Below are 13,474 nucleotides of genomic sequence, written 5' to 3' on the forward strand. Positions count from 1 at the left end.
TACAGCCTTGTGGTGTTTTGGGGATTTTTGTGTATACAGACTCAAAGTAGTTTAGAGTGACACATCCAATAAGATACAGCAGCAGTGTGAGACGGTGTGTGGGAGCTTTTCACTTCAGTTAAGGAATCTTAAAAAAAAACTAACTGGATTTTAATGTCAAAAGGCAAGCTGACTTTTAAGGATTTACATGGTGAGGTTCAATAGTTTGTTGGGGTTATAGTGACACATTCAGGAATTTATAATGCAGTTATCTGAGATTTTTGTAGGATGGGAAAGTGTTGAAGTTCAACAAAAGTCAAACTTCACATGAGAAATACCACAGTGTGTTCCTGTGCCTGCTCCAGCTCAACCTGGTGCATTTGTTTCTGCTTGCTGTCTGGGGGAGATGTACTGCAGTGGTTGCGTATGGGCAGCAGGGAGTGCTAAAGGCAAAAAACCCTCACTTTACTTCTTCAAGAAAATGTGAAGATCCCAGTGGAAACTCTGCACAGGACTGAGAGGGTCAGATAAAGTTTGCTCGCCCACCAAGTTCAGGGTGTACATGTTTGATAAAGTTCTCATAGCAGAGATCTGAGACTTTCACCGGTCTCAGCAGTCCAAAACACTCATCCAAATCTTGCTGACAGCAGACGGCGAGCGGATAGAGTTAATATGAGAAAGCTAATGCATATGAATAAGGTAAATGAAAGCTGATGAATGTTAGCCCTTATCTCCATAAAGATTAGACTATTCCCTTGAACCTGTGCCAAGGACACACACAATAAAGAACAAATTTGAAGAGTTAGCTTGTCTAGCAATTTGATGGGCGTTGATAAGGTTACATCACAGTGATATATAATGTCTGGATAAGGACACCGGGTATGATCTGAACTGAAACACAGAGGAGGCTGCTGTTCATTTTTTTAATAGTTTGTCCACCCTCATGGTCATTGCTTAAAAAAATCTATGTAGATTTCTAAAGACCTTATGACAATATCCTGGAGCTATATAAACATTACAGTTATTAAAATGAATATGTCTATTAGGGTCTTTTGTTCCCTTGAGACCACTGCTATCTGACGAGGATATATATACTCTCATTCTCCTCTTCATTTTCTTGGTGTCAGATCAATCATGCACCATCCCAACTCAAGGTGAAACCCATCAAAGTGTCATTCCCTCATTGTCAGTGATTCACAAGAAACTCCGACTCACAGACGGGCAGGCAGACAAACAGAAAGACAGGATCAACAAGCAAGTTAGGGGGGAAACAAACAGCCGCGAGGCCCAGAGAGATTAATCTGCTTTACTGCCGGTCGTCAAGAGGGAAACTGGGGAAATTCACTGAGAACGCGACTCCCCGTCATAAAATCAGGCCATAAACATCATGCAGAAAAGATAAGGTCGGTTCGATCACTGAGATAAGTTGGTAAAACTTTGACCAGAAGTTATTAGCTTGACAACCGTCAAGAACAGGCTCCCTTATATGAATCAGAGTTTGAACGGAGCGACAGGGTCAGTGCCTACAATCGCCATGCTGTGGACCGCAAGTCTCTGCATCCTCTGGGCTTCATCAGTCCTCGGAGCGCCAGTAAACACAGAGCGTCAGAAGCTGCTGCTGATCTCCTTTGACGGTTTCCGGTGGGATTACGACCGTGATGTGGACACGCCGAACCTGGACCAAATGGCCAGGGATGGTGTCAAAGCCCTGTATGCCAGCCCTCCTTACCTCACCCTCACCAGTCCAACACACTTCACCCTCTTGACAGGTAAAGAGTTTCATTTTCTACAGCGGTGCTTCTACTTGGCAGGGAGTCTACATATCATGACAAAATAGTAACCGCTCTGAGTTTACTTTGCAAGTATTGAAAAAGCCACAGGAAAAAGGAATTAGTTGTAATTGAATGTCCCAGGGTCCAACCGCTTTTATAGCTGAGTAAGATGATTATGCTTGGATGACTGAGGGAAGAATTCTCTGTTCCCTTTTCTTTTTCTTTTTTTTTTTTTATTTTGACTCTCGAATCATCAGCGCCTGCTAAAAGAAATTTAACTTCCTTGAAATTAAATTCCTCTAATCTCCGAAGTTGGTCATAAGACCTTGTCCAAAAGCGCCATGCCACTCAGCCTGTTAAGTTGATAGAATTTTTAATGTGAATGTGTCACGCTATGAATAATGAGTGCAAGCAGACTGACAGCAATTCTCTCCTGCAGGCCGCTACATCGAGAATCACGGGGTAATCCACAACATGTGGTTCAACACAACCAGTGGAGAGAAGAAGCCTTACTATCAGACTCAGTTTGTGAATGACTGGTGGGACAATGGCACTCTGCCTATCTGGATCACAGCACAGAAACAGGTCTGTGCAGCACAATTTCCATCTTATCACTGAGAGAGACTGTTTTGCTGTTTACAGAAATAGAAACCATTTCTCTTGACAAAAACACCTCTGAAGGCTTGCTGAATGATTTCAGGAAGATCACCACAGTTATACTGCAAATTATTTTGCAGGCGTAGATGTTAACTGCATGCAAATGACAGCTGCTGTAAGGCTGCTTCAAAGGTTAAGCTGTAGGTTTAAGAAAATTAATCAAAATCCAGCTATTACTGATGTGGTCTCCTAGTATGTTGACCCACAGTATGAACAGATGTAGCTTTCACATACTTGTCAGCATGTCAAGTACATATGTCATGTTTATGTTAATGTGGCCTCGTTTTTTCTAACCTTCCAGGGCCTAAAAGCTGGCTCTCTTCACTTTCCTGGCACAGCTTCCAGTTACCAGGGACTGGTTGCTATGGTGCAGGAAGTGGAGCCGCTGCTTTACAACTACAAGAACGAGACGGCTTGGCGAGAAAACACAGACAAGGTGATGGGCTGGTTCAGAGACCAGAATGTGGACTTCGTTTCCATGTACTTTGGTGAGCCTGACGGGACGGGCCACAAATATGGTCCGGACTCTAATGAACGTAGAGAGATGGTCAAACAAGTGGACCGAACAGTGGGCTACATCCGAGACTCAGCTGAGCAACACGGGCTGAATCACCGTCTGAACATCATCATCACATCAGACCACGGCATGTCCACCATTTATCGTAATGGCCTGGTGGAGGAAATCACCCTGTCAAAGATCCCAGGCTTTTCGTTCGGGGACCTGTCCTTCCACCTGGTCGACTACGGACCTTCTGGGATGCTGCTGCCAAAGCCGGGCAAACTGGAGGTGGTTTATAAAGCCTTGAAAGGGGCTCATCCACACCTCCATGTGTACAAGAAGGAGGAGATGCCAGCACACCTTCACTTTGCCAAAAATGATCGCATCCTACCCATCGTTCTATGGGCTGATTCTGGATATGTGATCAACGGGGTATGCTGACAGATGCTCAAACTGTGTCTTTCACACTCTCACCTGACAAACTGAAACGATCTACAGCAGCGATCACACATGTCAAATCCAACATTTACTCATTACAGGGTGACACATAACGCCATAATGCTACTGTGCCGTACCACTGGACGCAGCAATATTTGCCTCAGAGAGATAACAACACCCAAAGTCCAATTGGGAGGCTGGCGGGGGGGGGGGGGGGGGGGGGGGGGGGGGGGGGGGGGGGGGGGGGGTTTAGTGTGTGGCTAAAAGAAAACCAAACCCTAACCCTAGATGGATCCGGTGGTAGTCAAGAGGTTAAAACCACTTGGTTAGAGCAGTGGTTCTCAAATCCAGGCCTCGTGGCCCAGTGTCCTGCAGGTTTTAGATGTGTCCCTGATTCAACACACCTGAATCAAATGGCTGAATGACCTCCTCAGTATGCAGTCAGGTTCTCCAGAGTCCTGCTAATGACTTCTATATTTGACTCAGGTGTGTTGAAGCAGAGACACATCTAAAACCTGCAGGACACTGGGCCACGAGGCCTGGATTTGAGAACCACTGGGTTAGAGTCAGGAAATGATTGCGGTCACTTCACAACAGCCACCAAATGAAACCTTTTACAGACACAGCAATGGCTTCCACAAACCTGCAACAACATGGTCATATCATATGTTTCCAACCACAGAAAATCAGGACCGTGGTTTTATGTTCACGGCAAGTCTTACAGACTAAACTGCAGCATAGTCAGCATTTATGCTTACGCAGCATGCTACAGTAACCATTTATATTTCCTGCTATAACTTATTAACAGCCACCAATATATGTGATTATGACCTGCAGAGGCACTTCTATACTGATAACGATGAAGAGCCAGATGAATTATCTGTTAATGCCATCTTTTTTTTTTTTATATGAACTTCCTCATTTCTTGACTACAGAAATAATTAAATTACTTAAAATCTGCTCATTGAAAATACTTCAACTGGGCTCTTTTCAACCAGACACAAGGAGTTAAATTCTAATCTTAGTACATTACAATTTTAATCAAGTGCATTTGCACGTCCTCAGGATAATCCAGGCCTTGCTGATGACATGCAGTACGCTCTCAAATGCTTCATGAAGCTATTCATGCCTCAAAATTCAAAATTAGCATTTTCATTTGGCTCTACACTCAGTCACTCCACTGTGCAGCAACTTTGCAAGTGAACGTGTCCGTCAGTATGAAGAACCATTAAATCATAGCTTAATTTTTAAAAAAAGGGGAATTCTAAAATTGTGAAATATCCTGAAAATTCCTGAATATGAAGAAAAATCAATTTGTATATCTCAGGTCCGTAAGTTACAGCAGGCCATTTGACTCTTTGTTCCTGCCCCATTTTATATACTATAAAGCAGGGATCCTCAAATCCAGGCCTTGAGGTCCGGTGTCCTGTAGGTTTTAGATGTGTCCCTGATCCAACACACCTGAGTCAAATACAGAAGTCATTAGCAGGACTCTGGAGAACCTGACTGCATAATGAGGAGGTAATTCAGCCATTTGAATCAGGTGTGTTGCGTCAGGGACACATCTAAAACCTGCAGGACACTGGCCCTCGAGCCCTGGATTTGAGGATCACTGCTATAAAGGATAAGAATATCAAGAGTTACATAACAAAGATAACTGCGGATTCTGAATTCTGAAAATTACATAACATTTTTTGGAAATACTACTATATAAAACATTTAACTACGAAACCATTGTAAGTCTTTAACATATGTAATGAAAATGAACATTTTCGAGATGGATTAAAATTCCCATTTAGGCTCCATCACTGGTCGACAGTAGTCACAAAGGGTGAAAGGGATTTCATTGCACAATACAGAAAATCCTCTTTCACTTGGTCAATACCTCCCTCTGCTGACTGAGTGAGAGCAGTCCAAGCAGTAGTGGACCTCTGTTGAGCTTCATTTTATTTGGCTGCCTTGTGAAAGTTATATTCTAATTGAATCTATCAAACTGGGTCATGAGAGTTATGCTACCCATCCTGTCCTTGCAGTATTTCCCAGTTCAGTTCAACAAGGGAGAGCATGGCTTTGACAACCAAGAGATGGACATGAAGGTTCTGTTCAGAGCAGTGGGTCCAGCATTTCACAAGAACCTGACCGTAGAGCCCTTTGAGACGGTTAACATCTACCCCTTGATGTGTCACATCCTGGGCATCCAGCCGGAGGTCAACGACGGCCACCTCAACGCCACCAAACACATGCTGGTTACTAGCATCCCGACTTCGGGTGAGTTTATATCAGGCTAATGAGTCTCTCCCCGTGGCACTGAAAGTGTGTCGCTCCAACACCTGCTCCTTCATTACTGGGCCAACCATCCATCACTTCTGACTTTACTTGCATCCAAATCAGATGTAGGGTTGCTATAGGTTACAACTACAAAGCACATCTGGTGTTCTTGAGGAAAGTTTGGATTTTTTTTTAATCAGGTTTAAAGATCTTGCATATGGAGACAAAAAAATTAACAGTCAATTCTACAAAAGTTCAGTGTTTTTTGTTTTTCTATCATAAAATCTTCATAAACATTTGTTATTGGGTGGGTGGCAATACTTCCCTTAGTCACATATTGACATAGCTACCAACCAGTATCAGCAAACTGAAGTATTTCCTCACAGTGCATAAAAGTTACCTAAGTTTTTAAGTGGTCCAGTATTCAGATTTTAGAGTAAACAGTAACTGGCTGTCCGCTTGCTTTAATGTGTGGCATAATGAAGTCATGAGGTCAGGATGCTCTTGGTTTCTTGCATTCCTCAGGAGCAGAGGTGGTCCCGACCTTCCAGTGACCCACAACAATCCTGCCTCGTTTACAATGTTTGCTCCATCCACAGTACCCACACCATTTATTATCTGTTTACCAAACAAACAGTTAATGTTTATATTAACAATTAGGTTCATATAAAGCATAAGTAACAGCAGAATATTTAATGTAACACCAGGCTTTGACTTGTTCACTGCCAAAACTCAGCTGTTTTGAATCCGTCAAAATGCGTGACAGATTTATGGCCCTTGGTCAGCATGTAGCCCTGGTGATGGTGAACAATTGTGTGCAGTTTGGTGGCTCTAACTTGAACAGTATGGATCAGTGGTGGGAATTTGAACATCCTAGATCACACTGTTGACGTTAAAGTTTTGTGGAATAGAGGTCGATGATGCCGCCAAGGATAGAGCTCGACTTTTTCCTCAAAACAGCGGAGCTAAAAATCACGCTCACATTTTGTGCCGACTGATCCAGGGGCGTTTCCGTCATTGAGAGGGCACCAGAGGCGACCCAAAACCTGTCAGGGTGGGCTGTGAAAAGTCCAAGATTTCTATAAAAATAAATACCAAGCCAGTTAAATTCAACAATTTAGTTATGGACACGACTCCTGCCTCTATAAACAAACATTAGGAGGCACCACTGCCCCATATAAATATAGAAGCCACAGGGAAGCAAGCATAAGATTCAAAGGCAGGGTAATGGAGCCAAGAAAATGCAGCGTGATTACAGCTGCAATCGTGTTTAATTCTACTGAGTGGCAAAATTAACCAACACTGCCTCACACATCCTCTTTAATTTTTAAGTTCACCTTTGCAAAGTAAATGAGATCAGAAATGGGAGGCTGTGGAAGAAACCACTGAAGCACTGGTGGGGGGAGTCTATTTTTCAAAACTTGGTGTTTTGCTTCGCGCCTATAATTTGCACAAAAGTTTTTTCAGTGTATGTTTATTAAATCCTTAACTTTAGATTTACAATTATGGATTGAGGAGAACAACATTGTTTTTTCCTGGGCCCGGGATCCACAACAGGTTACGTAGGTGAATACTGATGGATTCCAACACAACAGTTATTTGTTGGTTTTTTTGAGCTAACCTACCAGAGTACTTCTGGTGCTCAAACCTAACCAAACTAGAAGTGAAATCTTTCTGTGAGCCGTGAAAGCAAACTTCTCCCAGCAGTGCGAAGCCAACCACACATTAGGGTAAGCAGATAATTTAGGGCCATTATTAATATTAGAAGAGAACCTGATAAAGGAGAGGCAGACAATTTGAAATGTGAAAAGTGTTTGTGCAGAAAAAAAAATGCTGGATGAATAAAATAGGGGAAAAATAATAAATTGTACAATACATAAAACTTGCTGTCATGACGCCATCATGTGGGTGGCTGATGTAATTTAGAGCCCCAAGTAGCAGTACTATTATTTTTGATGTTGGTGCAGAAGTATTAAATCATCAATCTTCCTAAATTAAAATCTTTGGTTTGTAAATTAGTGTTTGTTTCTTATTTCTTCTTTCAGTTCGAGATAGTGGAGCTACAAATTACCTGAAAAATGGCTTCACCGGACTGGCTGCAGTAGCCGGATTTCTTGCCGTAGTCTTTATAGTGGTTCTGGCCCACCGACTACTCAACAAGAAACACAAGACAAAAAGGTAACAACTTACTCAAACTATTATGTATTACTGAGAAATAAAGGTGAATTATACTTTTCTGTTAACATCTGTTCATAATTTTGTGCTGTAAATCTATTCTCGCACATTCCAACAAACATGCAGCCATTGAAAATTTCTTTATTTCTGTGTTTTCAGATCAGGAAGTTTGAAAGATCTCCCAGAAAGAGAATGCACAGAACAAAGCTCATTCTGAGCATCGCGTTAAAGACAAAACAAATCATGTCTCAGAGATTTTAAAGCAGCTCCCCGTGGACTGCCCTTCTGGATCAGTCGCTTTCGTGCTGAGTTGCACAAGAAACCAAAGATTTAAACCTGTGTGTAAATTAATATTTAAGTTATTTGCAAATAATACAAAATGAAAAAAGAGGGCATTGAAACGTGTGTAATGGGATCTACCCTGGCTGGATGAGTCCTTTTACAAATGAACCAAATGTGTCTTTTTCAAACCTGCTGTAATTAAATGTGAATAATCAGTATCATGCATAAGCAGTATGTGTTGAGCAGTTTGACAGTACACTTTAATGTAAGCATTTGAGACCATTAATTTAATGTTATATCATTTTTATGTACTAAATAAATGTAAAAGCCATAAAGTAAAATGGGGTGTGGGGTAAGGGTCTAACCAATTAAATTAGAATAAAAGGTACTGAGAACAAATTAGTGATTATCATATCACGTTTCCACTTTCATTTATAAAAGTCAGTAGGCTGATGATTCTACGGTGGCTGCCAAGTGACATATTTTAACCAAGCGCACAGTCAGCTGCCCGCCTCTCCGTCGTTAAATGTGTCAAGTTAAACACGGACGCTCCGCACTTCCGGCTCCAACTTTCAACGTGAATGGCAGCATGTGTGGCATTCATATCGAGCTCTAATTTTTTTAGCATAACATTTACATCCTTTATAGAACTTATTTCATTACAATATTTAAATCATCATACTGTTTTTTTATAATTATGGTATAGGAAGAAATTATTTAACTGGTTCACTTGTTTGTGTTTGTTTTGCTGCCAAAAACTGAACTTAATCCCAACAAAAGCTTGTGCATAAAATGAGTTGAATAAAATATTATATCCTGAAGTCAGCGTTTGTATATATTTTATTTACATACTGACTTAAGTTTTTATTCTTTTGTCTGTCTTGATATTGATATTGGACTGTACATGTTTATTGATGTCTGTCCTATAACATTGGTCAAATCCGGTGTCCCTAAAACGTGTCATATGATCCGATAATTGCGGGATAACGCATTCAATTTCAGCTGGCGCCTGGATCTACTTTTAATTTGAAGGCACGTCTTTGGACATCCGGCTGTGTCCCTGCGTAATTCCGCCGTGTGGACCGTTCCTTTGATAAAGGATTGTGTTCGGGGGCGAAGGCAGACATGGAGGAACTGAGCGCCGTGGGAGAGCAGGTTTTTGATGCGGAATGCATCTTAAACAAACGAATGAGAAAGGTCAGTACTGAATAACTACAGTGCTAACTTTAACCCACGTGTTTTCCTTCTGTTTTACAAACGGCCTCTTTTCCTTTTTGCGGGTTTTTTTTTTTTCCAGGGAAAGTTGGAGTTTCTCGTCAAGTGGAGGGGATGGTCATCCAAGTAAGTACAAGTGCTGCTCCGACCGAAACAATGAAAACAACAACAGCGTGTCGCTTGTTGCTTTTAGCTAAACTCCAACTTTTTCACCCTTTTTTTTCTATAAAAACAACGTCCAAATTCCAACAGCAATGAGATAAAATCGTTTCCCCCGGGGTTTTCTTTATATAATAACCACCGCGAAATTTTACCGTTACATTTGCTTCCTTTTGTTCAATATTTAATTTTTTTTAAGTTAGCGGAAAGCCACATAAAATACTTTAAGGTTAATTCAGCTTTTCATGATTCCGATTATTCAGGTTATTTTAATGTTTGACTGGTTTTATTCATCGCTTTTAATTTTTCTTTTCTTTTTTTTTGTCCTTGAATGGGACTCAGCAAAATTTGCGACCATTACTTGATTTTTTGTATTCATATGTACGTATAATTATTTCTCTATGGCGTTACATTCGATGTGTGTGTTTTACATGTGTGTTTGCGCCTGTAAAGCTCCACTACGCCTTCATTTCTTGTCACTTGCCCTTTCTGTTCACTTCACATTGTTGCTGTAATCCACCATCAATGCACACTGTTGCCTGCCAGCTCCATGGCTTTCTGTTAGAACCACATCCTTTGTGTGTGTGTGTGTGTGTGTGTGTGTGTGTGTGTGTGTGTGTGTGTGTGTGTGTGTGTGTGTGTAACGAAAGGGTGGGGGTTGATTATTTCACTGCTGACTGCAGATCAGAATGGGCCATTCAACAGCTACTGATAAAGAGAGTGGTCATTAGACATGCATGTAGCCCAAATCATTGAAGGGGCCTGTCTTTGGTTTGTTTCTGTAGTTAAGCCATTTAGTTATTATTTTGTTACTATCAACTTATTAGTCACTGAATGAGGTCGCAACCACGCTCAGGAAGCAAGCTAACAGATGCTCTGATTTCAGATTTAGATACAGGATAAAAAAACAACAGGTCACTTCAGTAACTCAGCGGTGCAAGAGCTGGACGTTGCCATCATGTGCAGGCACTCCTAATAAAGGACTGCAAAACAAATTTATTTGCACTCATTAAAAAAAAAAAAAAAAAAATCTCCATGCTGCATTTACACAGCATCCCACATGTCAACACTTTCACGACCCAAAATAATGTGCTTCCTTCCTGCTTCAGAAAACACACAAATGTCTTTGTTGTGGAAACAAACAAAGCTAAAGACTGACTGGTGTGGTCTGATTAATGCCTCACATATTATCTGATGTACAGAATCAATTAGCTTGTCATCTTTTTGGATTTAATGTCTTTCGTCTTCCACGTGCCCAAATCCATATTATCCTTTAATAAACGCACAGTGTTTGTAGCCATTTAAATCACACTTCACACACCAGTAGTGCAGTACAGATAGAAATACACTTCAATGAGAAATTTCCATCTACACAATAAAGATATTGTTTAATAACTGGCCTTTTCTATGAATTTGTCATTACACAGGTCTGTTTATAAAGCCACGCTGTCACTAACTGCAGTGTTGCGTTATCACCGAGTGTTAGATTTCAGTTCTCATCCTGCTTTGGGCTCACCTGAGACGTCTTTAAATAATGTGTGTCGCGTAAAGTAAGGGATGCCTGTGCTCAGTTCATGGCTGCTGAAACAACAGAGTCCTCTGTTCCCAAATGAACCAGACTCTGCTGAAAGGCCATTTTCTAAATCTGGAAGCACAGCTCAGACTGGAGGGTACCTGTAGTTTTTGTGTGTGTGTGTGTGTGTGTGTGTGTGTGTGTGTGTGTGTGTGTGTGTGTGTGTGTGTGTGTGTGTGTGTTAATGCTCTCCATCGCTGTGAATTTCAGACACAACAGCTGGGAGCCCCAAGAAAACATCCTTGACCCGAGACTGTTGGCTGCGTTCAACAAGAAGTAAGTGTTTCTATCAGCACGTGCAGCTCACCTATGATTGGTCTATACTTACTGAGTGATAAAACTTATGCTGCGTTTCCAGGCTAGTTGTATTGTGGGTCAGTTTGATATCTTCATAGCAAACTTCAGTTGTAATCCTGCTGAAGTATATTACAGTTTCATAATACTTATTTACATGATTGGATATAGCCGTGGTTGATGTCTACTTGTTTGCTGACATATTACAGAGAGCAAGAAAAGGAGCTTCTGCTGCGTAAAAGAGGGAAGAGGCCCAGAGGACGGCCTCGGAAAATCCTTGTAAGTTTAAATCAAAAGGTGAATCTAATTTTTTTGCAGGATTAAGTCCCATATGGAGTATCTAATGCTTGCTTCTTATTAAAAATGTAGGAAAACGTGCCCGAAGCTTCCAAGTCAAGCAGCTCCTCATCTGGCTCGTCGTCGTCGTCCTCTGATTCCTCGTCTTCGTGCTCCTCTTCCTCGTCGTCCTCAGATGATGATGATGATGATGATGATGACGACAGCCAAGTTAAACAAGTCAGCCCGGGCTTGAGAACGAGAGATCTGAATCCTGTCCCTCAGAAGAAGGCGCAGATTGTCATGGCGAAACAGGAGCCCCCAAAGAAACGAAGCAGAAAACCTTTGCCCTCCGAAGTAAAGGAGTTCCAGCAGAACAAGGGCCCTCACAAGACTGCCAAAGACTCCGATATTCCAGGAGCAATCAAGAAGCCGGTTCACCCAGCCAGCTTTACCTTCATGGGTTTCCACCGGGGCTCAGCCAGGGATACAGTGGGTGGTCCAAACAGGAGTTCCCTCACCCAGGTTGGTGCTGTTAAAAACTCCATGAGCCCCGTGGGATCTGGCAGACCATCAGTCCAGTCTGCCTCTCTGCCCCTGAACAAAGCCAGCCAAAGCAGAAATGTCACTGAGGGTAAACTGTCTGTCTCCGGTATGAGCAGCGGGACAAGCCTGGATTTGAAAGCAGTTCCTAGTAAATCAAAGGGCGTAGCAGCCTTGAATCTGAATACATCCAAACACCCCATTCAAGGAACCACTCAGCATACACTAAGCTCCCCTAATGGACAAAAGAAAGCTCAGGTCCCTGTGACGACAGTGCAGAGGACACCCAATACTAAAACAGTGGCGTCCTTGCCATCTAATGTCTCCTCCAATCAGGGCCTCCAGCCCCTCAACCTACAGAACAAACTGGTGCAAAGCAACGATGTTCCTGGAAATGGCACAGCACCAGTGTCAGGCCCCAGAAATGCAGCAAACCCAGCACGGAAACCTACTGTGACACAAAATCAGGAGTGTAATCCTCCCAAGAGTCCTGCGACCCCTGGAAGAGTGCAGGCCAGAAAAACACAGCCCGGAGCTGACAAGGTCAGGGAGGTGAATGAAATCCAGACCTCAAGAGTCCAAAGCAGGCTGGAGAAGAGTGTCGTGCATAAATCCCCCACAGAGGTCCAGAGCCAGCAGGACAGATCAGCCTCCAAAGATGGCAAAAAAGCCAAAATGAACGAGATGAGCACAGGGGAAGAGGAAAGCAGCTCAGACTCCGACCAGGATTCTCCCTATGCTGGACGGGTGGCGGTCCAGAGCCAGGACTGGAAGCCTACGCGTAGTCTGATTGAGCACGTGTTTGTAACGGATGTCACCGCTAATCTAGTTACTGTCACAGTCAAGGAGTCGCCGACCAGCGTGGGCTTCTTTCAGCATCCGCAACTGTTGATTTGCCACGCTGCAGACCCGAAGCAAACATGCTGCTTTCCCACTGACGGGGTGCCGGTGCTGGTGCCAGTATTTGAACCGTTAGGCGGGTTTTCCACCGCGAACGCACTCGGTGCTCGTCTGAAAAACGGGTTCAACTCGGGCCCCGCAAGCTAGCTGGTCTAAACCAAGAACGCGTGACGAAAGCGGAGAAGGGCGTGACTCTGCCATCTCAACATCAAGTTTTCTTACCGTATTACATGTGTATTACATGAGAAGAGCGAAGCGATTTCATGGCTGTGAATTAGGCTGGGCTCTAAGGCTGAACTTGCTGCTTTGTATCAGTTCATATCACAGATAAAGGACACAAAGTGCGTACTCGTCGTCTTGCTCTAATCGCTGTCTGTGTTTCCCTCTGTGCTGCACACAGATGGCTGCAGCAGTTTGGTTTGGACCGTAAAACATGTTTGCAGC

At 42.7% G+C, this 13,474-nt stretch overlaps 2 protein-coding genes across 3 annotated transcripts; both read left to right on the top strand.

Annotated features, from left to right (window-relative positions):
• Positions 1 to 1,513: 1,513 nt before the first annotated feature.
• Positions 1,514 to 8,086, top strand: LOC115785114 (ectonucleotide pyrophosphatase/phosphodiesterase family member 7-like). Of its 2 annotated transcripts, none has more exons than XM_030736580.1 (6): positions 1,514 to 1,748; positions 2,191 to 2,336; positions 2,710 to 3,339; positions 5,379 to 5,613; positions 7,659 to 7,791; positions 7,948 to 8,086. In XM_030736580.1, exons 1-6 carry the CDS (start codon positions 1,514 to 1,516, stop codon positions 8,003 to 8,005), a joined length of 1,437 nt encoding a protein of 478 aa, XP_030592440.1. In that variant the 3' UTR covers positions 8,006 to 8,086. The 2 variants fall into 2 exon arrangements, with proteins under 2 accessions (XP_030592440.1, XP_030592441.1); XM_030736581.1 differs by having other exon boundaries at positions 7,665 to 7,791.
• A 1,094-nt stretch (positions 8,087 to 9,180) lies between these two features.
• cbx2 (chromobox homolog 2 (Drosophila Pc class)) lies at positions 9,181 to 13,165 on the top strand. The gene is given in 6 exon segments (XM_030736195.1): positions 9,181 to 9,267; positions 9,368 to 9,411; positions 11,228 to 11,293; positions 11,521 to 11,590; positions 11,681 to 13,000; positions 13,002 to 13,165. Coding segments are annotated over 6 exon segments (1,593 nt in total). The 5' UTR covers positions 9,181 to 9,195; the 3' UTR covers positions 13,023 to 13,165.
• The last annotated feature ends 309 nt before the right edge of the window (positions 13,166 to 13,474 follow it).

This window comes from Archocentrus centrarchus, chromosome 8, assembly GCF_007364275.1.
Source record: "Archocentrus centrarchus isolate MPI-CPG fArcCen1 chromosome 8, fArcCen1, whole genome shotgun sequence".
NCBI lineage: Eukaryota > Metazoa > Chordata > Actinopteri > Cichliformes > Cichlidae > Archocentrus > Archocentrus centrarchus.